At 41.2% G+C, this 26480-nt stretch overlaps 1 protein-coding gene across 2 annotated transcripts in view; it reads right to left on the bottom strand.

Moving 5' to 3' along the window:
* The window catches only part of KMT2C (lysine methyltransferase 2C), a 328020-nt gene that overhangs the window by 68073 nt on the left and 233467 nt on the right, over positions 1-26480 (bottom strand). Inside the window, exons 16-26 of one of the 2 annotated variants that reach the window (XM_074946303.1) lie at positions 24386-24487; positions 24114-24218; positions 22692-22873; positions 22207-22371; positions 21493-21602; positions 16104-16169; positions 13937-14149; positions 11654-11782; positions 8218-8337; positions 5347-5477; positions 2351-2537 (exon numbers count right to left, since the gene is read on the bottom strand). In XM_074946303.1, the coding sequence (XP_074802404.1) occupies positions 2351-2537; positions 5347-5477; positions 8218-8337; positions 11654-11782; positions 13937-14149; positions 16104-16169; positions 21493-21602; positions 22207-22371; positions 22692-22873; positions 24114-24218; positions 24386-24487 (1510 nt within the window). Of the gene's footprint in view, positions 1-2350; positions 2538-5346; positions 5478-8217; positions 8338-11653; positions 11783-13930; positions 14150-16103; positions 16170-21492; positions 21603-22206; positions 22372-22691; positions 22874-24113; positions 24219-24385; positions 24488-26480 lie in introns of both variants that reach the window. The other variant, XM_074946304.1, reaches the window with a different exon arrangement.

Raw genomic sequence — 26480 nt, 5'->3', positions numbered from 1 at the left:
CTATCATGGAGGGAAAGAACTGTTTCTTGGCTGCACACACAGCCATAGCACAAGAGTTTAAAAAAAAAAAATCTTTACGCTGAAACCAATCAGGCTAGGCATGGGACTTCCATCACTGGCGCTCCAACCATCTCATGGTGTATTACAAGATGGAATATGCACAAGTCATAGTTCTGACTCACTGAAATCTCAACAGCAGGATGGATACATCGGCTGACTTGGCATTCCTATAGACCTATAGTGGCTGCTGGTATTTACTGTTATACTTATAAAAAGAAAAGGAGTACTTGTGGCACCTTAGAGACTAACCAATTTATTTGAGCATAAGCTTTCGTGAGCTACAGCTCACTTCATCGGATGCATACTGTGGAAAGTGTAGAAGATCTTTTATACACACAAAGCATGAAAAAATACCTCCCCCCACCCCACTCTCCTGCTGGCAATAGCTTATCTAAAGTGATCACTCTCCTTACAATGTGTATGATAATCAAGTTGGGCCATTTCCAGCACAAATCCAGGTTCTCTCACCCCCGGCCCCCCACAAACCCACTCTCCTGCTGGTAATAGCTTATCTAAAGTGACCACTCTCCTTACAATGTGTATGATAATCAAGGTGGGCCATTTCCAGCACAAATCCAGGGTTTAACAAGAACGTCTGGGGGGGGAGGGGGGTTAGGAAAAAACACAGGGAAATAGGTTACCTTGCATAATGACTTAGCCACTCCCAGTCTCTATTCAAGCCTAAGTTAATTGTATCCAATTTGCAAATGAATTCCAATTCAACAGTTTCTCGCTGGAGTCTGGATTTGAAGGACACAAATCAGATGTCAAGAATTAGAACATTCATAAACCAGTCGGAGAACACTTCAATCTCTCTGGTCACACGATTACAGACATGAAAGTTGCGATATTACAACAAAAAAACTTCAAATCCAGACTCCAGCGAGAGACTGTTGAATTGGAATTCATTTGCAAATTGGATACAATTAACTTAGGCTTGAATAGAGACTGGGAGTGGCTAAGTCATTATGCAAGGTAACCTATTTCCCCTTGTTTTTTCCTAACCCCCCCCCCCGACGTTCTTGTTAAACCCTGGATTTGTGCTGGAAATGGCCCACCTTGATCATCATACACATTGTAAGGAGAAAGAAAAGGAGTACTTGTGGCACCTTAGAGACTAACCAATTTATTTGAGCATGAGCTTTCGTGAGCTACAGCTCACTTCATTGGATGCATACTGTGGAAAGACAGTATGCATCCGATGAAGTGAGCTGTAGCTCACGCTCAAATAAATTGGTTAGTCTCTAAGGTGCCACAAGTATTCCTTTTCTTTTTGCGAATACAGACTAACACGGCTGTTACTCTGAAACCTGTCATTGTAAGGAGAGTGATCACTTTAGATAAGCTATTACCAGCAGGAGAGTGGGGTGGGGGAAGGTATTTTTTCACGCTTTGTGTGTACAAAAAGATCATCGGATGCATACTGTGGAAAGTGTAGAAGAAGTGAGCTGTAGCTCACGAAAGCTTATGCTCAAATAAATTGGTTAGTCTCTAAGTCCACAAGTCCTCCTTTTCTTTTTGAGAATACAGACTAAAATGGCTTTACTCTGAAACCTGACATACCTATGAGACATTTAGAAAAAGAATTCTTGAAGTAGCAGGACAGTTGGGAAAAACAGAGATTGCTCCCTTATGTGAAGCTGGCCTTTCAGCAGCACTTTGTGGCACTCCAGCCATGTTCAAGACTCACTGTCCATCAAGTTAAAATAACATTCCCAGTTTAGCTTTTGCAGTAGAAAGTAAGAGTCAAAAGCTGCCTTTTGGCTACAAACTGCACCCTGAAAGAGCATTCAGGCTCATAGGGGACAATATAAAGGCAAAAAGAATCCCCAAAAGTCTGAGTAGTCTGGGAACCTAAAATAATCAATACTAAAAATTAGACAATAATAACTTTAAAATAAATATTCACCAGTACAAAGAACAGGTTTTTAATGTTGTTTTCCAGTTAGTCTACTGTAGCCTTCTATCATGAAGGATTTGTCTTCCTAAAACAAGATACACCTACCCTGTTTCTAAGTGTTTTGAAAACATGCAAATTAAAATCAAGGAGTCTTATTAGAACATGTATAAGGCAAGTCAGTGGAAGGCCTGCAGATGTGTATTAGTGACTCCAGAATCAACACCCAATTGTGGCTTATCACCCAATATAATGTTAACTTGTCTTGTAATATTAAGTTAAAGAATGTTAGAAAGTGTATATGTTAAAAATGAACACACAAAAGCATGGGAAAGCTCCTATAACAACAAAACCAAACATGACTGAATTATCACTAACTTTAGCTTGGTATACCTTGAGCTCCCAGTTTTGCTTGAGCTGGAGTAGAGGCTGAACTAAGCAGTGGGTCGGAAGATGGATCCAGAAAATTGGTGGTCTGATTAGTTTTACATGACATCAGAAGTGATTCTTCGGATAAATTATTTAGGCTCATCTTACTTTGTCTACTGATATCTAGGAGATCTTTTCCAAAGAAAGCTTCCTGTAATGAAGACAAACATACATTAAAGTCAGTCTATTTAGGGAAATTTTTATATCTATCTGTCTACATAAGAAAGCTTTACTAGTTATAGCAATATAGTTATATAGCATCCGTATGGACATTATTATATTGGTATAAGAGTGTCCACTCTGGAAGGGGGAGGGGAGGCGTGTGTGTGTGTGTCACTGGTGGAGGGTAGTAATGGTTACACTGGTACAACCACATCAGTTTAAATTCACATCTTAGGTTATATAGGAAAAAAAACATACCAAAAAACTTTCTTTAGGTACCAACATATCCCCTTGGTATCTGAGCACAACACAATCTTTCATGTATTTATTCTCACACAAACATCACTGTGAGGCAAGGAGATCCTAGTGACTGACTTGACCAAAGCCACACAAGAAGTCTGTGGCAGAGTAGGAAACTGACCATGGGTTTCCTGAGTCCCAGGCCAGTGTTCTAACCACTGACCATCCATCTTTTCTGAATGGTTAACAATTAGCAGAAATCATCGCACTGTGGAGCTGCAACAACACAAAACCTCTTTCTTCATGGAGCATAAAGTTGTTCATTTTCATTAGCAGACTTACATACACTGTATAATAGCTGCCATTCACTTGCAGCTGACTCAGGAAAAGTACATCAGGAACCCACTGACTGGTCAACAGACTAGACAATCTTAAAACCAATTGATCAGTTGCAGTATTTTTAATTTATTTATTGTCACCTCCTCATTTGGCCCTAGAAACCCCCATCATTTTAAGCTCTAATTGTTAGAAATGTAATTAAAATTATTTTTAAATTTCAGTTATTCTCTGCTTTAATGAAGTCAGAACCTACACACAAGAGCTAAAGAGCTAGTCTATGTTTCCCAAGAATCAGATTAAGTAAAAAAACCAATCCATCCCTTCTAATAAGAGGAAGTTCTAATTCAAGGATTTTCTCCCTGCCATGAATACAGAGTATTTTTTCCTCATCAAATAATATTCTGTGATGTTTCTGTAAAGAAAATGTAATAATACCAAGATCTGACTAAGCCTTTTGACAGTATTCAGTATATGCAAGTATGCAAATTGAAGGTGCAGTGTTTCAGTGTACTGGGAGGGAAAAAATACAGAATGTAATTTGAGTGTTATTGCTCAAGCAAGCAAGGGACTGGAAGACAGAGAGATAGTTGCCCAAGCTTGTGAAAGCCTTGTATTCAATGTGGCAGCATTTTTCTGTCTGTCTGCACGTAACTCAACAACTTTTAAATTAAATACTGCATCCAATCAATTCCAAAGTTTCATAGGGCACATTCTAGGCATCAATGGCCAGAATCTTTTGATGGGAAAATCAGGAGAAAATTTGTGTGGGACAGTTAGAGCTTCCAAGCACCTCTGCAGTTGTCTATAGATCCACCTCTGGTTGATGGCACCCATTAACACCTTCCAGCACAACAATACCCCTATCTCATCTCTGTCTACCATTGTTCACATTCTGAATGACTTATCTCCCAGACTATGCTCTTGAATGAACTCACACAGAAAAATGATAAAAGACAAAAACACCATATCCCCTGTGGGTGAACACTTTTCACAAAATGATCACTCTAAAATCTGACTTCTCAGACCTCATCCTCAAAGGAAACCTGCATAACACCTTCAACAGACAAGCCTGGGAATGTAAATTCATAACTGTTCTAGGTATGAAAATAATTAATAGAGACACTGGATTTATGGTTTATTACAACAATCTATAACCCAGTAGCCCCCATCCGCCCATCTCTTTCCCCCCATGACTGGAGAGGTGTTAATGGGCCACTTCACTTTGAATGGTCCCTTGAAATATGGTGCCACAAGTACTCCTTTTCTTTTTGCGAATACAGACTAACACGGCTGCTACTCTGAAACTTTGAAATATGGGTTAACTACTTAGGGTTAGTCTACACTGGCAATGTTAAAGCGCTACATTAAAAACTACCTCCATGAGGGGCGTAGCTACCAGGGCTGAGGGAGCTACTGGTGCACTGTCTACACTTGCACTTTACAGCGCTGGAACCTGCTGCGCTCAGGGGGGTGTTTTTTCACACCCCGGAGCGAGAAAGTTGCAGTGCAGACAACCCCTTATGCTAAACAATCCATTCCACCTTGTGTCTAGCTGTGACACTCCCAGACCTGAAGAAGAGCTTTATGTAAGCTTGAAATCTTGTCTCTCTTTCTTCAATAGAAGTTGGTCCATTAAAAGATATTACTTCTTTCTTATCACCCAGACAGAAAGAAGAATAATAGGGGGGGTGGGGGGGGGAGAGAAGAGGAAGGAAGGGTATGGGGCAAAGGGGGCTTGAACATAGCCCACAGCATGGGGGTGGGGGAAGATTGGGGGACCCTGGCATAGGGGGATGGGTGCAACACACAGAACCCCTACCAGGAGGGAAAGGCGGGAAGTGGGGGCACATAGGGTGTGTGGAAGAAGGCACCCTCACATGTGGCAGAGTGGGCAATGGGGGACACACAAATGTCCAGGCATGAGGGAGGGGTGGGGAGAGTTGCACAGAGTCCTTAAAATAGAGGGAGATTGGAGGGTTGGAGAGCTTGTGGGAGGGGGAATGAAGGAATGCAGGGAGTCCCTGGTGTGTGCAATAAACTCATTACAGAAGCTACAAAGAGTAGCTTTTATTATATATTCCTTATTCAAAAGCCACTTCAACTGAGTGATAAATTAGATATCAGAAAGCAAACATTTATACTTTAAATATATTAGCAGTTTATTCAACACATGCAAACGTTAGTTTTAAATAGCACATAATGGATAGCAATGACTGTACCTGCAAGTATGCAGGGAAGGTTTCTTCAAGTTTATTTTTCTTTTTCCTGTAACGCTTTTTTATTTTCTCAGTATTTTCAGAAATAGGAGTAGACTCATCAACCGGTGTATCTGGCAGCTGTTCAGTCCAACCTAAAAACAACATTCATGCACAAATACATTACAATTCTCTTTATATCTCTGGCCCACTATACACATCTGATGTTTATTATTTAAGAGGGACGATATGTACTATGCAGTCTAACTCTCTGAAGTACAGTTCTGCTCTGAAAAGGGTCTCTGTAAAAATGGTATTGTGGGATTGCATCTTTGTTGTTTCTCAATTCCCATACTGAATTTGCTGACTCAAAATGAAACGTAATTAAATAAAGCTGAGAAGTGACAATTCTGTTAATCATCTTGCCTACACTTGTGGTGGAGGGTAGGGTTCATGTAGCTACCTGCTGCATCCACACTCACACTGTGGTGTGTAGCTACATGGGGCAGTGAAAGGCTCTGGCAGGGAGGAGGCTGTGGGCTTTGGCTCCGGGGATCCTTTCCTCACTGCTTCCCCTTGCCAGAGCCTTTCCTACGTGCCAGAGTTTTTCACTGTGGCGCAGAAAGGCTCCAGCAGCTGGGAGGCAGCAGGAGTCTATACTGCTAAAAATAGCAGCGTAGATGGGGACAGTTATTGCTTGGGCATGTAGACAGTCATGCAGGCTACACATTCTGGGGTTCAGGCATGTAGGGCACTCTAGTCTACTTGCCTAAGCAGTGCCTCACCTTCTACACTGCTATTATATGCAGGCTGGCTGGGCATGCAGAGTCTGCACTCTATACGTCGTCGTAAGTGTAGACCTACCAAATGATTCATAAGCCAGAAAAGTATCCAGCCCAGCTCTCCTAGTTGTGCTAATTTGGCAATGGTAACAGTAAGAAATCAAGCAGCGCTGATCTGGAATGTATGCAGGGAACAGATCCATTGCAAAAGGAGGTGCCACTTTTACACAGTCACTTTTCTGACCATAACCATACATTACAGTTCATGGATCTTAGAAAAAGCAGAGACTTCCTAAAACCAAGACGCAGGATTTGCTGCATCTAAATCATACAAGACAGGTGCCTATCCAGCCTCCCTTTGAAAACCACCAGTGAAGGAGTTTCCACAACCTCCTTTTTTCACACTCCTGAGCGAGAAAGTTGCAGCGCTGTAAAGTGCCGATGTAGACAAGCCGTGAGGATCAGGTTTTAATAATCAGTTTGTAGGAGTTTAGCACCTGTGCTCCACAAGCAGTCACACTGACTTCAGTTCAAGGGCTATATTATATATGGTTTAATACTTAAGGGTCAGTGGTTCATAACCTTTCCAGACTACTGTACGCCTTCCAGGAGTCTGATTTGTCAAGTTTCACCTCACTTTAAAACTACTTGCTTTAGAAAATCAGACATAAAAATACAAAAGTGTCACAGCACACTATTATTGAAAAATTGCTTACCTCCTCGTTTTTACCGTATAATTATAAAATAAATTAACTGGAATATAAATATTGTACTTACATTTCCATGTCTAGTATATAGAGCAGTATAAACAGTCATTGTCTCTGTTAAATTTTAGTTTGTACTGACTTCACTAGTGCTTTTTATGTAGCCTGTTGTAAAACTAAGCAAATATCTAGATGAGTTCATTAAGCCCCTGGAACACCTCTGTGTACCCCTAGGTGAGAATTATTGGGCTAGATTATACAGCCCTTTCTCACATTAGTGAACAGTTACTCAAGTTCTACAGTCCATAAAATCCACCCTCAGAAAAGAAGGTATCTCAACCACAGAAAGGGTCTGGAAAAGTGTTTATGATATTCAAACAGATGCAAATACCATACTTTCTTATAAACTTATCAACGACAGATGCAACTGTTAAATGAATAAAACTAGGATAATTAACCCCCTTCCACACACACTTATTGTTTTAGGGCCTCATTTATTCTCATGATATAATCAGTCTTTTTGATTAGCCACGTTGTTGAGTGCCCTTTGTCAGGCCCTACTGCTAAGGTGTGAAAAAATGACCTATCAAACTACAGAAGTGCCACCTGAATGCAGTTAACACCTTGTCAGGTGTTAAAGCAATGTCTAAAGGTTATAAAAGAGGGGCCCATATGCTACAGTATGTAAGGAACAGGCAAAGGAAGTTTTTCACAGCAGGCTGAGCAGACATCCTATTCCAAACTAAAAGAATATTTACAAAGCAGACACTCATGGTATAGCTACATTGCTTAGGGGTGTGAAAAATCCACACCCCATAGAGACGTAGCTATTCTGACCTAACCCCTGGGGCAGACCAGTGCTAGGTTGATGGAAGAGGTGGATTACCAATGCCAATGGGAGAAGCCCTCCTGTGGTGGTAGGTAGCATCTACACGGAAGTACTACAGCAGCACAGCTGCACCACCGCAGCGTTTTAAATGTAGACATACCCTTACATGTAATACAAATGCTATACAAACAAATGGAACCATTTGTCAGTAGGGGGTCCAAGCTATAACAGTAGGTCAGTAGCTGAGCTGGGAATGGAACCTAGGTCTCCTGAGTCCCAGTACAGTGCCCACTCTACCAGAGCACACTGTTTCTCTTAGCTGTGTCTTAGTAACCTGAAACATTTTATTAGTGTTTCAGGACATTTCTAGTTCTGTCTCTTTGTGAATTTTAGACACTGCTGTAAATACAAATGAATTAGTATAGCAGCCAAATTCATAAAATGAGGTGACAACATTAATCATGTAACCATTTTTCCACTGCAATAATCTCCTGACAGCAACAGATAAAAAACTAGTTCCATCATTTTTCTAAATTAAGCATTGGCAATAATTTACAAACAAATAAATGTTAGTACATACCATCTTCTCTGCTAGGCAACTGCTCAGAAACAGAGCCGGAAGAATCTTTCCTGGAGAGAGATCTCTTAGTTTTACCCTGCCCTGTACGACTTCTCTGGCGTACCATGAATCCTCCAATACCTATCAAAGAAAAAAAATACAAGCAGATGCAGATTACATTCCCAGATAAAAATGGAAACAAAGAAAAATCCATGAGGACATTTTTTTGGTTGCCCACATACAAGGACTTCTTCAAAACACAGAAATATTTTCCTTAAGGCCTGGTCTACACACACAGTTTGTATGGGTATAACTACATTGGTTATGGATGTCAATTTTTTATTGATCTACTATTACAACTCCTTAGTGTGGACACTGTTAAATTGGTATAAAAATGTGTCTTTTACTGGTATGGATTATTCTCTTTCCCATACGGCTATACGTAAGTTACACCAATATAAGCACATTTATATTGGTACTGGTGATGACGTGTAGCTATGTGTTTCGGGTAAGTATAAGTGAGGGTTCGCGAATGTGTGTGTTATGCTGGGAGAGTTATGAGGAGAGGCTGAGGGAACTGGGGATGTTTAGTCTTCAGAAGAGAAGAATGAGGGGGGATTTGATAGCTGCTTTCAACTACCTGAAAGGGGGTTCCAAAGAGAATGGCTCTAGACTGTTCTCAGTGGTAGCAGATGACAGAACAAGGAGTAATGGTCTCAAGTTGCAGTGGGGGAGATTTTAGGTTGGATATTAGGAAAAACTTTTTCACTAGGAGGGTGGTGAAACACTGGAATGCGTTACCTAGGGAGGTGGTGGAATCTCCTTCCCTAGAAGTTTTTAAGGTCAGGCTTTGAGCAGGGGGTTGGACTAGATGACCTCCTGAGGTCCCTTCCAACCCTGATATTCTATGAGAGTTGTGTTGATTTATGTGAGGGTTGTTTTGTGCTGGGAGGTCTGTGCTGATTTGTGTGAGACTTGTGTTGTGTTAGAAGATTTGTGTGGGTGGCAAAATGAGGGATATGTGCTGCAATGAGGGGTAAAGTGTATTTGGGGTTCTTGTTTAGGTGGTTTTGAAGAACTGTGTCATTTGGACAAGGTAATCCACCCTCTGTGCAGTGTCCCTCAGACAACCATAAAACTGCTGTGTGCAAATTAGCTCTAGAGTAAGGGGGGCCACTGGCTGAGTTACCTCTGATAGCACAATTGTCTAGGACTCTCAGCATGGAACCCTTACTGCAGCCAAAAGTCTGTGTTATCACAAGGATGCAATTTGTAAAGTCAATCACAGGCGCCGACTTCCCCTCTTTACCGTGGGTGCTCAAACCCCACTCTGCCCCCAGCCGCACTCCTGCTCCGGCTCTTCCCCAAAGGCCCTGCCCCAATTCCGCCCCCTTCCTGCCCCTATTCCAACCCCTTCCCCAAATCCCTGCCCCAGCTCTGCCTCTTCCCCGTCTCCTCCCCTGAGTGCACCATGTTCCCGCTCCCCCCGGCTCCCAGAGCGTGCTAATGTTGCCAATTCGTCGGCGCCTCGGCGGGAAACGCTGGGAGGTAGGCAGAGAAACGGGGATGTGGCATGCTCAGGGGGAGGTGCGATGGGGGGGAGGGGAGCTTGGCTGCCGGTGGGTGCAGAGCACCCACTAATTTTTCCCTGTGGGTGCTCCAGCCCCAGAGCACCCACAGAGTCGGTGCCTATGAAGTCAATATGGTCGAGAACTTAAAAATTAGATGTTAAGAGACTGAAAATCCCAGTGATGTTTGAACCTGGTGATATTCTAAACAAAAAGAGCTCTCAACATGCTGTTTCCATCCCGTCCCGTACCCCACCCTTATTTAAAACTTCAGGGAAATACTTTTGCTCCAATTGTCCAATAAGTATTTGTAACTACAAAGACTATCAATAAATGCAAGGTGATTGATTCACCCAACAACTGACAACTGAATTGCATACGAGTCTGAACCATCTTCAGACAGTATGAAAAACTTACCCTTATCACTAGGGTGAAATTTTGGAATAGCCTTCCAAGGGAAGCAGTGGGGGCAAAAGACCTATCTGGCTTTAAGATTAAACTTGATAAGTTTATGGAGGAGATGGTATGATGGGATAATAGGATTTTGGCAATTCATTGATCTTTAAATATTCATGGTAAATAGGCCCACTGGCCTGTGATGGGATGTTAGATGGGGTGGGATTTGAGTTACTACAGAGAATTCTTTCCTGGGTATCTGGCTGGTGAATCTTGCCCATATGCTCAGGGTTTAGCTGATCGCCATATTTGGGGTTGGGAAGGAATTTTCCTCCAGGGCAGATTGGAAGAGGCCCTGGAGGTTTTTTGCCTTCCTCTGTAGCATGGGGCACGGGTCACTTGCTGGAGGATTCTATGCTCGTTTAAGTCTTTAAACCATGATTTGAGGACTTTAATAGCTCAGACATAGGTGAGAGGTTTATCGCAGGAGTTTGTGGGTGAGATTCTGTGGCCTGCATTGTGCAGGAGGTTGGACTAGATGATCACAATGGCTCTTAAGTCAGCATTTCTCAAACTGGGGGTCCCAACCCAAGCGGGGATCACAAGGCTATTGTAGGGAGATCGCAGCATTGCCACCCTTACTTCTGCGCTGCCTTCAGAGCTGGGCAGCTGGACAGCAGCTGTCCAGGCACCCAGCTCTGAAGGCAGCGCCGCCACCAGCAGCAGTGCAGAAGTAAGGGTGGCAGTATGGTGCAGAAGTAAGGGTGGCCAGTTCTGAATGCAGTGCAGTGGTAAGAGTGGCAAGATCGCGACCCCCCACTACAATAGCCTTGCAGTCTCCTTTGGGTCAGGACCCCCAGTTTGAGAAACACTATTGACTTTTGTATACTTTTACTCTATACTATACTAGAGGGTGAAAGTACACAAAAAGCCACATTTCATGGGGGAGACCAGATTTCACGGTCCGTGATGCGTTTTTTGCGGCTGAGAATTTGGTAGGGCCCTACTTATCACACACTTCAGAAAACAGGTAGTAGATACCTACAAAAGTATTCTCTTTAAAGAAGCAAAAAGCCTCACACACATACTTCATTGAGCCATAGATACACATTTCTATACAATACAGCATATATGTACGTTTACCTGCAACATATATATCCAATTAGAAAAGCACAGTGCTTTCTTTTCTCAAGTTAAATAATCCATAACTGGCTGTAAATCTGAATTGTGACCCAGTACTTACAGCAGAAGGGTAGGACTGTTGCTGTGCAGCAACCTGAGAAAACATACCTGGATAATCAGACAGTAAATTACTTTTAACCATAATAGAAGAAACTACTACATTGCACAATGAGGAATGAACCACCCAAAGAAGCCTTTCCTAAACATGCTGTTTAGCCTTCCTATTTCTAAATTAATAGAATATTTACATAGTAGAAAAATTAAACGTGACAAACAAATGGATACAAAATGCTCTACATTATGTACCCTACCAGGTCTGTATGGCTTTCTCTTTCTCTTTTTGACCCCATCAGCTCCTTCTGTCACCTTAGATTCATCATCCACAGTTTCTCGTTCTGGGCTGGAATCTGATTTTCCATCACAGTCCATAAGATCACCTTCTGGAGAAAAGACAGAATTATAAACTAAACCAAAAAGGAGGAGGAAAATGCTTGCATATAGCCTATATAGAGTGGGATTTTCAAAAACATCTAAGGGAGTTAGATTTTCCTTGTGATAAACTGAGAATGCAAGGGTGTGTATAGTGGTAAAATGTTCCATCTACATGAATCTGTGATTCTGCATAGCTCTATTCTATTGAGTTTCTTATACTTCCCTCATCACTGTAGGATCTGAGGGCTCTGAAGTAGCGCTTTAAGTGATGTGACTAACATCTGTCATATTCAGTTTGTTTTCTTTCTTATCTTCTTCCCAAAGGGGTAATTATGTGTGCAATGTAGTATTTTGTTTAGGTAGGGTTCTATTTTGAGTTGTTTTTCTTGTTTGTTTGTTAAATGTACACATTGCTCTCTGTTTCTGTAGAGAAGGCAGGTCAAAAGAGTGAGCCTTGCACTTGGAGCAGAAGGTGGTGAGGTTTGGGATGGTCCTCAGTTTTTTGAGAGTTCATTCCATGGTCTTGGGTCTGCCCCGAGAAAGCTCTGTCTCCCACACAGACAAGCTTTACTCTAATGTTAGAAAGTTCCACTGTGCCAGAAAAGCAGAGTTGTCATCCAGAAATACACATTTCTTCCAGCCAACAACAGATCACGATTAAAAATATGCCAATCAAACAACTGCCTTGCTACTTATATCAACAACTTAACATGACACCATACTACAGTTAAATCACTCTATCTCAAGAACTCTCTATATCTACAAAAAGCCTCTTACGACATTTAATCTGATTAACAGCAAGACAATGTTGCATAAACAGAAAGCATTTCAGAGTGTGGTGAGGTGGGGTGTCTGCATTCCACTTTCAATAGACACTTGTGTAATTTATTTCCTGACTTTCACACCTGTATTTAGTAACCCTTTCCTCAGGTTTAGGATTAACTTGACAGTCCACAATACAGTTATCAGGATGTACAGTGAACTCCACTTAAACCAGATACAAATTAACTATGCAATCCATTTTCCAATCCAATTTCTGTCCTGTCTGGGATTATGGAGTCAAACAAAAGCTCACTTGGCCAGGGAAGTAAAAGAATGTGTTGCTTCCGACTGGGGTCAACAACTTCTTCTCTGTCAGAAATGGCAATTCCATGCCCTCCCCAGATCCTCTTTGTATCTAGAGAAGGATGAGTTGAGACCCCCCCCCCATCAAGAAATTCAACTATCCCTGAGTACCCTCTTATGCCATCTCACCCTTGCTTTTGAGCATCACATTTGAAAGAAGCCAGGAAGTCTGGATGTCTCTTTGTTAAGCCCTGGGGCTACAACTTTCTAACAGCATTTGCTCTGGATCTAAGAGTCTCAGAGTGCGCTGTGTACTCCCCATAGTGTGCAAAATCTTCAGTTGTAGCGCTGGTGTCCTATGGAAGGGCAGCCAGACCTTCTGTGCTGCCCCTGCTGTTAGTCTTAAAGACATGGTTTCTGTATGGGATAGTTCATAGGGGCCGACTTCCACTGTTCCCGGTGGGTGCTCAACTGCCCCCCCGGCCCTGCACCCCCTTGCCCCACCCGCATTCCATCCCTTCCCCCAAGTCCCCGCCCGCTTCCAGCCCCCATTCTGTCCCCTTCCCCCCAGTCCCCGTCCCTGCCCTGCCTCTTCTCCGCCTCCTCCCGAGTGCGCCGCGTCCACACTCCTCGCTCCTCCCTCCTGGAATGACCTAAGCGCTGCTGAACAGCTATTTGACAGTGGGAAGCGCTGTGAGGTAGGTGGAGGAGTAGGGACACAGTGCACTCAGGGGAGGAGGTGGAGGAGGAGGTGGGGCGGGGGGTGAGGGGAGCTTGGCTGCCAGTGGGTGCAGAGAACCCACTAATTTTTCCCCGTGGGTGCTCCGGGGCTGGAGCACCCACGGAGTCAGTGCCTATGGAATAGATGAAACATGAACAAAAGTAATAGGAAGGTCCAGCTCCTTGAAATGGACAGCTACAAACACTGACAATCATGTTTTGCACAGTTAGACCATCTTAACCATTTAGCACGAGAGTGAAACAGAAGCACCTATATGAGCAGTAAACCATACATTTAAAATACAGCCACATGTACAAATATATGCATGTATTGCAACAAATATCAAACTGAAAATATGCCACATACTGACCATTACCTCTACTGTCATCCATCTCTCCATCTCTGGAATGCTCTGATTGGATATCTGGTGGTGTCTGTAGCACAGCTACACTGTTCTGGTTTATTATCTTCAATTTAAGCTTTGGTTTTGTCCGTTTTCTTCTTGGTACTGTAACAGTGAGCCTCTGTAACTGAGACATCCCCAATTCTGTCAAACAGACTCCATCTTGGGTATATGTCTTCGGTGGGTCTATACAAATTACATGAATCATAACAGGAATATAAAACTCTTTATACTTTGACTCAAGTCTTGGATGAATTATTTGAACACTTCTTTAAAGAGTTAACCATTCACATGAATGTCAAAGCATGATAGATTCTAAGCACTAGAACTTGAAGGATATCAGTATAAATAATACAGAGGTACCTGACACTATCTTATAAATTACAGACAAAGCTTTATAATTTACAGTGTAATGTCAAATACAGTAACATAACATGACACACTGCAAGAACTCATTAAAAAGAATGTTTGCATTACAGCAGCTGATGTCTTCAAAAGGTATCCAGAGCTGGACTCCTACCTGACATACTCATATAACTAGACCAGTCTTATATTTTTGGTCTCTGCTACCTGTCTATCTAGATACTTATGTGGTCTTCAAGCATGGTAGTATTGGAATGTCTCATGACAGTTAATAGATTTTATCCTCACAAAACCCTTGTGAGGTAGGGAAGAATTATCCCCCATTTTGCAGAAGGGGAGCTGAAGATCAGGGTAGATTAAGTTACTTTCCCAAAGTCAGGTAAGAAGTCTGTGGGTGAGGCCTGCTCTACACTAAAAAGTTAGGTCGACCCAGCTACGTTGCTTGTGGGGGGTGAAAAAAGTGCCGTAATTAAACTGACCTAATCCCTGGTGCAGACAGCACTAGGTCGATAGAAGAATTCTGTTGACCTAGGTACCACTTATCAGGGAGGTGGATTAATTATGCCAATGGAAGAACCCCTCCTGTCGGTGTAGGTAGTGTCTACACTGAGGCGCTACAGTGGTACAACTGCAGTTGTGCCACTGCAACATTTCAACTGTAGACAAACTCTCAGCCAGGAATTGAACCCAGGTTTCTTGAGACCTGTGAGACTGCCTCTCTCCAGTGACGTGACAAGGCTATTAAGGTGTGATGATAAGCATGTGCTGACAGTCCCTAGTTCTCAATGTAGGCAGGGATCCTTGACTCAAATTCATTTCCTCTGGCGATCAGCAGAGTCCAAGTTTGGTAACCTTCATTCAGGGGCGATACAAAGGCAAACAGCACAATAATGGTAATCACCAGTGAGGCTAATTAAATACCGTCTGGATAACATAGCTCTTACAGATATTTCAATATGACAAACAGTAACATTCACTCCTTTTAAACAAATGAACAAAAATGTCTTCTTATACAACATCCCAAAAGGGCCCATCTACAGGTGGTTTGTGCATATAATCATTTATTAAAAAGATATTTCTCTAGTGAAGAAATAACCCAAATATTTACAGCAACATTTTTATTCATTGTATTGTACAACAGTTTTGTTGTATCTTTTTTTCTTTTTATAGATTGCAAACTCTTTTTAAGACAGGAAATTCCTTGTAATAGGTACCGACTTTTACTATATGCAAGTACAGCATCAAACATAATGGGGCTTGATTGAGACCTCCAGGTGCTAGTATACACAAACAACAGTAATTGATGTGGCACCCACAGGCCCCAGTCAAGATTGGGCCCACCTTGTACTAGGCACTTTACAAACACAGGAAGCCCTAAGCAGTTTACAGGCTAAGGTCCTGATTCTTCAATCACTTATGGACATGCTTAATTTTAAAGCACATGAATAGCCCCAATGATTAAAATGAGATTACTTGTTATCAATGGGATTATTTATTGTTTACTCATGAGCTTCAAGTTAAGCACGTGCTTAAATTTTTGCAGGCTCAGTGCCTAATTTAAGATAATTGTAACAAACTGGGTGTGACAAATAATAGAAGATCTAGAGAAGGGAGGACAAGGGAAACAATAAACCTTATACCTTTTATAATGATAAAAGATTCTTAGTGGTGCATCTATGATAAAATCATAGAGAAAACAATCTCTATGTTCCAAATAAAAATATCACCTAAAATTATTCTAGATAATCAAAATATTACGCACTTTTAAAAAAATTACCTAGTTCTTTTACTTTTGAAACAATCTGAGATGCAATTGATGGGTCACAGCAGTCTGAGGAAGGTACTGAAAAATAAAATTAAGTGAATTGTAATAAAATCAAATAACTCATTTATTGGGATAGTGCAGAATTGATTTAAGGTGACAATGTCAACTAATTTTCATTTAAACTTTTTTTTAGACTCTTTTATATTATTGGCAACACGTGCCTGGAACCTTAAAAATAAAATGATTACTCTGGTTGCATTCCCAACATCACTGAAAAGATGGCTAACAAGCAACTCTGGGGTCATCGGGAACACTCAGATTTCCCAGACCCAAGTATGGTAGGGAGACTACATTGGCTGTGATCTCCTATTAATGGACAATGAGCAGGTGAGTATACTGAATCTTTTACAGTGTCAAGCAGTTGGCTGGTGACAGCAAGGTTTTGCCAACCTGATTGTACATTATGGCTGGGCTGGGTGGTACCACAGAACAGTGATTTCTTTCCTTCCAAAGAATTCCCAGAGGACTGCACTGGTCAATCATTCATTGTCCCCAAGAGCTCCCTCATGTGGGATTTCAGAGGGCTCTATCCTGTCAGTCTTATTGTACAATGTGTATGTGAGGCTATTGTGAGAGAAAGTGAGGCTCTAATACAGAGAACATGCTACTCGAGGTCTCTTGTAAAACTCAGATGGAGCAGTTAGACCATTTTTCAAGATAGGAACATGAATAAAAGTGAATTGGCAGAAACTCAATCTGGAAATGATGCTAGTGGGTTGAGGGAAACATCTATCTACCAAGTATGGCAGAGATAGTGTCTGCTCTTGTGACTGATTTAGACTGTCACCAACTCAGACCAAGGATTGTAAAGCACCATGCACACCTATGGTGTTGTATAAACAACAAACAAGGAGATCCACAGTTATGGGATACTATTTTGGGGCTTGGAAGTACTTTTTCCCCATATTATTTTAATATAACATTTATGACCACTCCTTTCCTGTTATCTAGGTTTCTGTGACCTCCAGAATGAAATGTTACATGGGGCAACCCTAGAAGGCCATGCAGAAGGAATAGATGGAGGAGAATGTAGTTGTCTCTATTTGATTTGGGACCTAGCTACACAAGAAACCACCTATCTCTGCATACACACAATTATGGATCTTGAAGTCAGCTTATTTGTTTACATATAAGTTGCTGAAATAGCAGCTTTTTATTTTTATTTTCTTATCAAAATAGAGAATAGATTAATAAAAAGGAAAATATTTAGAATCTAGAGAATAATCCTCATAGAAAATATTCAAAAAATTAAGACCAGTGAAAGTTTGGCCTGAACAAATCAACAAGACTCCCTTAAAAATATCACGGAATAATACACTTATGCAACACAACTTTATTTTCTGTCAGTGTCATTTATACAAGCTTTAATTATATTATGCCAGAATTACAGACCATCTGAGAATGCTATATGGTGAAAAATCACAAAATAATTAGCTAAGCACTTTGATTAATAACTTAAAGTAATCAATCAACAATCCCCCAACAGTGGAAGAAATTAAGTGACATACACAAGAGTCAAAAGTGAACAGGAAAAAGTAAGGAAGAAAAGATACATTTGAAGATGAAATTTGGAAATAGGTTTTGAAGTGATGAGATAGAGGAAAACAGGAAAGCCGCAGGAGGAAAGGCACAAGTAGCTCCAGTGAGACTACAGGAAAGGACAGAAGCAGGCAGATACTAATGAGTGGAGTGGGAAGGACAGTAGAGTCAGACTTCACATATGAGCTCAACTGATCTAGTCCACAGAGTGTTTTAAAACAAAAAGGGCAATTTTGAACTGGAACAGAAGTAAACAGGAAACCAATAGAGGTGATTTAGGATGGGGTGATTTGATATATTTCACTGATAAGCAAGACAGTGGGCAGTGGTATTCGTGTACATGCTGCAGTGTGGAGACTTGGGGCTTGTGGAGGTCAATTAGGAAAGAGGTGCAATAGTCAAACAGTTGATGGCAAACGTGAAGTCTCTAGAGACGAAGTCAAGGAAGTTGCACAAACAAATTATGTTTTGACAGTGGCAATAGACAGATTTACAGATAACTGAGATAAGAAGATTAATACAGATAATAGAGAGAAATGGCAGATCTGAATTGAGGATGGAGACAGAAATGGAATGGTCTTCAAGGATATTCTTCTTGCCGAAGGGGAGAACTAAAGAAGGTGTTTAGGGAGGAGTCTTTAGGGATGGTGAAAGATATGTAGAGTTGAGTATCAGTGGAAAAAAGGTAATTAAGCTCAGAGTACAGATGGATGACCGAGAGAGCAGTTAGGTTATGTCTACACTGCAGAGTTTTGTCACCAAAAGCAATGCCGCTTTAAACTGCTATTGCACGTACGCATTATGCTCCTTGTGTTGGCAGAGCGCATCCACACTAGCACCTCTTGCATTGACACAGAGAACAGTGCACTGTGGGTAGCTATCCCACTGTGCAACTGGCTGCAGGATGCTTTGGGAAGGGTTTGTAATGCTTATGGGGAAGGTACAGCATCACATGATGCAGGTTTCTCAGTCCCATCATTCCACAGGCACCCTACTAGATTGTCAGGCGCTTTTCAACTCAAGTGTGGGGGGTGGGAGGGAGGAGGGGAGAGAGGGTGAGACAGGGAGCACGTGCGTGTATGGGAGAAACAGAAACAGAGTGTGTGTTGGGGAAGAGTGAGTGTGTCGGCATGCTGTCTTTAAGTTCAGACAGCTGCGGGAAGCAAGTCCTAAGGCAGGGGGAAGAGGAGACCCCCGACATCAGCCCCGGCCTCCCTCCCTGGCTCTGCCAGTATAGCAGTCTCTCACATACACACACATCCGCCCCGCCTGCCTGCCTCTTTGTTCATAGAGCAGGAGCATTCCATGTTAATGATTGGCTCTTTGTTGCTGGAGCTGAGCTGCATACTCAGCTGTCAGAACTTCCGGGAGCTTTGAAAGGAGAGGGGCGCATGCCGGCAGGGCAGCTGAGTTCAAAACAGTAAACCGAGCAGTCACGGCGAGCATTGTGGGATACTGGGGGAGGCCAGTTATGGCAATAAAACAAACAGCAGCATCTGACACTTTGCCGCTTTAAGTTTGCCACAAAAAGCTTTATGCCTCTTGTCAAGGTGGTTTTATTTTGTTGCCAAAACTGAAGAATTTTGTTGCCAAAAGTGGCATTGCAGTGTGTGCACCTCCACTGTTTTGTGTCCAAAAGCTGCCTTTTGCTGACAAAACTCTGCAGTATAGACGTAGCCTTAGACTGAACAAAGCAGAAGGTTGCAAATTTAACCTTCCAGAAGAGCAGTCTTAGGGCTTATCTTTACTGCTAAAAGAACCCGGTACTTTTTACCTCGGGGTAACTAACACATTTGAGATACCCCAAGATAAAAACAGAGTGAAGATAAGGCACTTTAGTTTTACTGCGAGGTATGCTTTCTGGTCAACTCCAGGTGGAAATATAGGACTAACCTTGGCAAGTTTATCTCATGGTAAAATTGATGTGCCTTGTCTTCACTGTGTTTTTACCTTGGGATAGCTCACATGTGACGGTTATCCCGATATAAAATCACAGGTTTTTTAGCAGTGAAGACAAGCTCTAGGGCAGAGGTTTTACTGCCACCAGGGACAAATGAAAAATGGTTCAATATATAGGAGAACCATGGCAGGAGAGAAGCAGACACACTTGCACAATTATGGGGTGGTTCTAGAAGACAGAATGGTTTCTCACAATGCCAAAGGCTGCAGTGTGGTCAAGGAGAACAACAAAGGAAGAGAAGAACCATCAGCAGCAGAAATCAGTCAGTCAGTCCTATAAAAGGATGGGTAATAAGACAATAGTGTTGCCAACTTGTGCAATTTTTTCACATGATATAATTCTGGCTGGGACTGGAGCCAGTCTTGTGATAAGACGTGAAGCTATAGTCCTCTAGCTAATATGAGCCCTCTGATTGGCTCTCTGACTCACTTATCAGCCTCCTGGGGCAGAATAACCAATCAGTGTTGCTCCAGGCAGAGCTCTCCTCCATCCTCTCAGCAGCCCAAAGCCATTCTCACAGGACGGCAGGGGGAAGGAAGGATGTAAAGAGCCCAGGGCAGCTCCACTCCCTCCTCCCCCATCACCTGTGAGCGACAGGAGGGCACCTCTGCTCCTCCCCCACACCTGGAACACCCAGCCTAGGAAGGAATTGCTCCTTCTCTGCCTAGAAGGGGAAGTAGGGGACCCGCTGCAGCCCTCCGAGGCCTGGGAAAAGAGGCTGAAGAACCCCAGTAAAAGCACAGGTGAAGCTGGGGGGCAGAACTAAGGGGGGGGGAGGTAGCTGATGGGAGGCAGAACTGAGGAACAGGGGGAATTGACTGCGGGAGAGCTGAACTGATGGGGTGCAGTCTGGACTGAGGGGAGCAGAATGAATTGCTGGGGTGGGGATGGGCAGACGTGGAGGTGAGAGCTCCTTCAGCAGAGACCAAAATCACTTTCCCAATAAACTCGAGATCTTGAAGTTTGACAATATTGTCTCACTTGCTCACGCACACAGGGGATGGGTGCGGGGAGAGGTTCAAAAATCAAATGACAGACAACCCCCCGTACTCCAATTCATTTTTTTTCAATCATTATTTTTGGAACAGTCTCATGATTTTGGGGGATTGGACTCATGACTTTTGATCTCTTAAGGGAGTCCAACTCATGATTTTTTATCTCTTCAGGTTGGCAATACTGTAATAGGGAGAGAGCATGGCTGCAGCTGTTAAGTGATTTGGATGCTACTCCAGCAGAGAGTTCTTTCACCGATGGTAGTCAAGAAGGAACTGGCTACAAAGTTCTGGGGGCGGAAGTGTTGGCATTAGCAGTGTGTAATTGTCTAAGATAGAGAAAAGGTCACGTACACTCTGGATACCACTACTGCTACCTCAGAAGGCCTGAAAGTGTTAAGTTCAGAGAGGTTTGCCCTGTCTGGAACTGGAAGCCGAGATTCCTGTGCAAATATCTTTAAGGAATCGGAATTCTTTTTTCCCAGCTGACAGCTGGGAAGTTGAGCTGTGTTTCATCTTCCCAACACCATGATTTGAAACAGATCTCCGGCTCACATAAGGTTTATGGATATTAACCCAACCCATCTTCAACAAACTGGTCATATTCCCCCTCTATATCACATAACTCAACCGCTGACAATCTGCTAAATCTCTCCTGATGCTGCAATGGCGCTCCTACAGTCAGTCACTATGGGGTGCTAAAGAACTAGCCTCTAATAATTGGAAAGCCTCCGTTCTGCAATGATCGAGGACTTTACCAACCATAGCACAGAACCATAAAAACATTCCCAAACCTACTGTATTGCATTGTGCACAGCTGCCAAGTCATCGGTTTCAAAAGTCCTCTTACCATTTGTTGGTGGTATGTACGGCCTACACATGGTACAGTCAAAACCAATATCAGCTATGCTTTCCACTTCCTCTTCTGTGTTTAAATTCTGACAGATTGCATGCATCCATCTAGAAATTAAATTGGGGAGGGGGAATACAATTTAAAGGAAATGGCTAACATTTAAGAGACCCAAATATCAGTATATGGTTTTTGAGGTAATAATAAATAAAGAAAATATTTATATAGTTTGATTATTTTAGGAAGAAACAATGATGATCCATGTTCTCTATGTATGCTTTTTCCTGTACATGTGTTTAAATACTGTAAACACTCCCTTACATTATCTATCACCCTTAATAAGAAGGAAAACTATATTTGTGTTCAGACACTTTTTAGCATTGCTTTGCCTGTATATGTGATGGTCTATTTTGTTCTTATCTATTTATATGATACTCTGTCAAGTACTTATAGATTTATACTCATAACAACCCTGTGAGGTAAGCAAATACCACTTTTAAAGATAGCGAACCAAGATACAGAGAAATTTTGTAATTTACCCAGACTCGCACAGGAAATCTGTGGCAAAACTGGAAAATGAATTAATAAATTCTGAGTCCCACTTCAGCTGGCTTCACCACAGGACAACCCTTCCTCCCATCCGTACCATGTTACATCATTAGCGTAAAATGTGACTCATAGAAAATAATTTCACAAAATGTTAGAAACTCTTACCTATCACATTGCCTACACTGAAGAATGAGCTCTTCTTCCCTATAGTTGCGAAAGCAGACTGGGCAGTTAGATAAACTTGCACAAGGAGCACACTGTGTGTAATTGTTTTGCCATTCACTTCTTAGACCAGGAGAAGTTGCTCCGCAGTGTCTGCACCAAACACACCTGCAAAACACAAACAAGAATGTCTTTATTGTCTTGGGTTCAAAGTAAGATTGTTTGCACTTGCAGCACCCTTGGCACAATACACAGTATTAATGGAAGACAATGATTTCCACATTAAATTGTGGCTGATCAAATAAGAAATCTGGTAGGTGTTTTTGTTCAATATATGCCTGCCCTCAAACATTACTTGAATTAAAAGAGAAATTATGGTTAAACTGACATTGGAAATACTTAGCTGAAATATTTCAATACTAGTTTTAAATACATTGAAATGAAAAAGGAACAACAGTAAACATTTCTGACACCAGAACCAAACACACCATTTGCACTTCCAGCCTCCTTTGGGAACTGTCTGCAGTGGGGGATCTAGGCAGTAAGTGTGGTAGCTGATGTCACAGTCATCACAGAGAAGCAGTCTTCCTGGATCTGTAGCTTTCCCGCAGGCTTCACACACTGTGCACTCCAGGCACCTCCATCCTTTACTGAGCACCACCTTAGTAATCTGCAGATAGGAAGGCAGTGTGCAACTTATTCCCAAACAACTGTAGAGGCTTTAAATGTTGTATACATTTATTTCAATATAGTAAACATTGGGTCCACTGCTGATCTGGCTAGGTAGAGGTGTAAAGAGATGCTGCACCTGTGCTGATTATCTGCATCACTGGTAGCAACACAGGAAGGGAAGCAAGCTTTGCAAAGCTGCTATATATCCCCTACTTGTGCAGGTGGGTGGGGAAAGTAGCAGAATGGGAAGGGACTGGCTGGAGTGTAGGTTCTGACACCACAGTGTGACAGCCTGTGTAGCTCGGCAGCATGTCAAGGAACATATGCTGTACTGGGGTCTCTACCCAGGGCAGTTTACTCCCTTGGAGCAACAGGGGAGTCACAAGCTCTTTCCCAGGCTGCTCATGGGGAAGTGCAACAATACGTTTGCCTGTAGCAAAGCCAAGATGGAACTCATTAAAAAATCCTGTTTCATTCCAAATTCTTTGCGAGGCCTAACACTGGGGTTTTAGTGAGTAGAACCAAATCATCCATTTGAAGTTATTTAAAATATAATTTAAGAGTATCATCTGAATGCAGAACCAAATTACATTCTCATGAAAAATGCACACAACATTTCATAAAGCACATGTAAAAGCAAAGTAAAACCCAGTGGTATCTTAAAAAATACCCACATTTTACATAACTGCACTTATATAATGAGCAACAGACAGTTTATATGCTGCAGTAAATAGCTTATTATGTGCTTGCTAAGTCATCTCATACCATTCAAATTTAATTTTCTCACATTCTCTCCTAGACTAATGAATCTGAAATGTATTAACTACTCCAGTTGCTGTCAATTCTGACAGCCAACAGACAAATTGAATCAACTAAACCTGACACCCTAGCAAATGAAGTTGCACTATAATTTCTTCCTTAAAAAAATTCTGCTCATGTTAAGATTTTAAGCTTATATTTTAACATGTTATTTTAACCAACTGCTAGATTAATAAGTGCTATTTATGATTGTGAAATTAGAAAAAAGGTTAATTTCTCTTGAGGCAGTGCATACTATAAAATGACATTTAATTAAAGTTTTTCACAAGTTGCATACAAATAATGGTCACATTAGCTGAAGAATATTTAACAAGATAATCACTCTCCTAATTATGACAAAACTGGAAGCAATGAGGTGCTATTCAAGTACAATATGCAAACAATATTGTCAAATAATTTTAATGTAACAATGTACTTACCTTAATACTGACACAGTAGGGATGGTAACACTGACCACACTGAGAGCATGCAAGCAACCTGCCCTCTGCACCCTGGCCAAAACTCCCGCAAACTACACACATATCCTAGAACAACAGAAAGAACAGTTTTCAAAGATGGGCAAATACACTAACATCCAACACTATGCAGCTGCTCTAAAGTAAAACCCCACCCATATATTGGATAATTCAACTCATAACAAAGACATTTATTCCTTTTTCATTACAACCATCAGAGTAAGTGGTATCCCAACCTGATGTAAAGTGAACTTGTCACTGCTAGAAAATAGTACAACTGTATTATGCATCGAGTTTTCTTCCTCATCTTTGTTAGATGAAACATCCATGGTTGTGATCTACAAAAAACAACATCATATGAATATATTTTCATAGCTGAAGATACAAACTTTTCACTCTTGTTTACTACTGTCCTTCTGGAACTGAACAAGTAGTACAGTATTTCAGAATATAAATATATACAGACTATCATAAACTGTAAAAAAAACATTTGCTGGTTTCAAGATCTATATTTCTGGGTATTCATCAGGAAACCGTGCAAATGTTTATTAATACAAAGTAATCACCAGTAAAATCCACATTTGCCAGAAGTTACACACTGGTGGCCACATTGTACCATTTTTTTCATCATGTGGAGGGTCCCTTCTGCTTAACTTTTGCTCACCACAAAGAAAGATGTCAAATGTTTCTGCAGCAGTCTCTCTTCCCCGTTCCTCCAGATAGTACTCTTATGCATCTTGGGATTCACATGGGGGAAATGGGAAGGCAGTGAACAGGTTGAGAGAAATGCACTTTGTGCTAAACAGAGGTTTATCTGAATATGCTAAATTTGCTGTTATTCTTGCTCATTAATAAACAAAGCCCATTTAATAGCACATTTTAATATTAAAGGTATAGTATATACCCATAATTGAAGAACAATGAAGTTCAAGCAAATTATATATTACTTTTTTTTTATACTTGATTTAGATAAGTACTCCGGTTGTATTAAAGAAATGATGGATAGCAGTTAAGGTTGTGCAGCTGTTCCCATTCATGGGTTTCTATAGGGTTTTATACTGTGACTGTGAAAATTAACTCTGGTTTGAAAACTTTGCACAGACATTTAGACAACAGCCAATAAGCAAATTTCCTCCCACAAAACAGAGACCAAAAAAACCAAAACAAAAATCAATTTAAGCATCTAGATTATATGAAGGCAACACACACAAAGCCCGAAGACAGATATTAGGATTTTTAAAATGTGTTTTTGTGCTTCTGTAACTCAATGTTTTCACTTTATTTTAAACAATTTTTCCATAATTTAGACCTGAAGACACAGTTATTTCATTAAAATATTTTCAAATAACTGAGCCAGACTTTAAAAAGCTATGTGTTATGTATAAAATGGTCTTCACAAAATGCAGCAAGAATTTTAAAAATGCAATATTACATTGTAATTGCACATAATTACATCATTACATATATTTATACTGATTCAATAATGAGATACAATTAGTTACATAAATAAACAATCATAAACCAGGCTTCCAAAATAAGCCAAAGATACTAACAAACCTTTATTAGAAGATTATGCCTGGGAAATAAACCCAGAAAAGCAAGACAATTCACTGTTTTCTGATTTAAAATCCAACACAGACTTGTCACCCTCCTGTGCCATATCAGAGTGACCAAGGATCTATGAAAGACAACTAACATCTGACAAATTCATAATACTATGACTGGATTTCTCAAATGCATAAGCTTGAACAATAATTTCTAACTACATTTTTTCTATGTTCAGTCACACCTGGTATAGCACTAAATAGAATGCTTGAATTACCAACTTCTGATATTAGAGCTTTTTAAAAAAAATATAGGGAAGGAGAGGGCTAAAAATGGTGATATTCCAATCCTTTGTTTTTTATTTGAATGAAGGGGGTCTACTACACTAGGTTCCTTTGATTAAGAGTAGCACTATTTTGCCTGGATTCATGAATTAGGTGTGTAGTTCCCCTGCCTCTTGGTTGAACAAAATAATTATCATAATTTTTCAAGACTGTGGAGGAAACATTAATGAACAGCTAAACTGTTTTGACTTTAGGCAAATCTCCCTATGTATGATGTACTGCTAGTTTAGATGATCCAACCAGGACTCTTGCGCTATGAGCCAATAGGGACTGAGAGAGTTTGGAAGATGAAGTACATAGTCCTAGGGATGAAAACATTTTGCGTGGCTAAGTGTCATCTCCTTCAGGAATAGTACTTATGGAGTCTTCTCCAAAAGGATTCTGTAAAACCCTTTGAGAAAAAGAATCCTTTTCTTTTCCTGCCCATCTTCCCCACTGCCAC

This window comes from Natator depressus, chromosome 2, assembly GCF_965152275.1.
Source record: "Natator depressus isolate rNatDep1 chromosome 2, rNatDep2.hap1, whole genome shotgun sequence".
Classification (NCBI taxonomy): domain Eukaryota; kingdom Metazoa; phylum Chordata; order Testudines; family Cheloniidae; genus Natator; species Natator depressus.
Note: the sequence above shows the minus strand (reverse complement) of the source record. Positions and strands in the feature narration are given on the sequence as shown.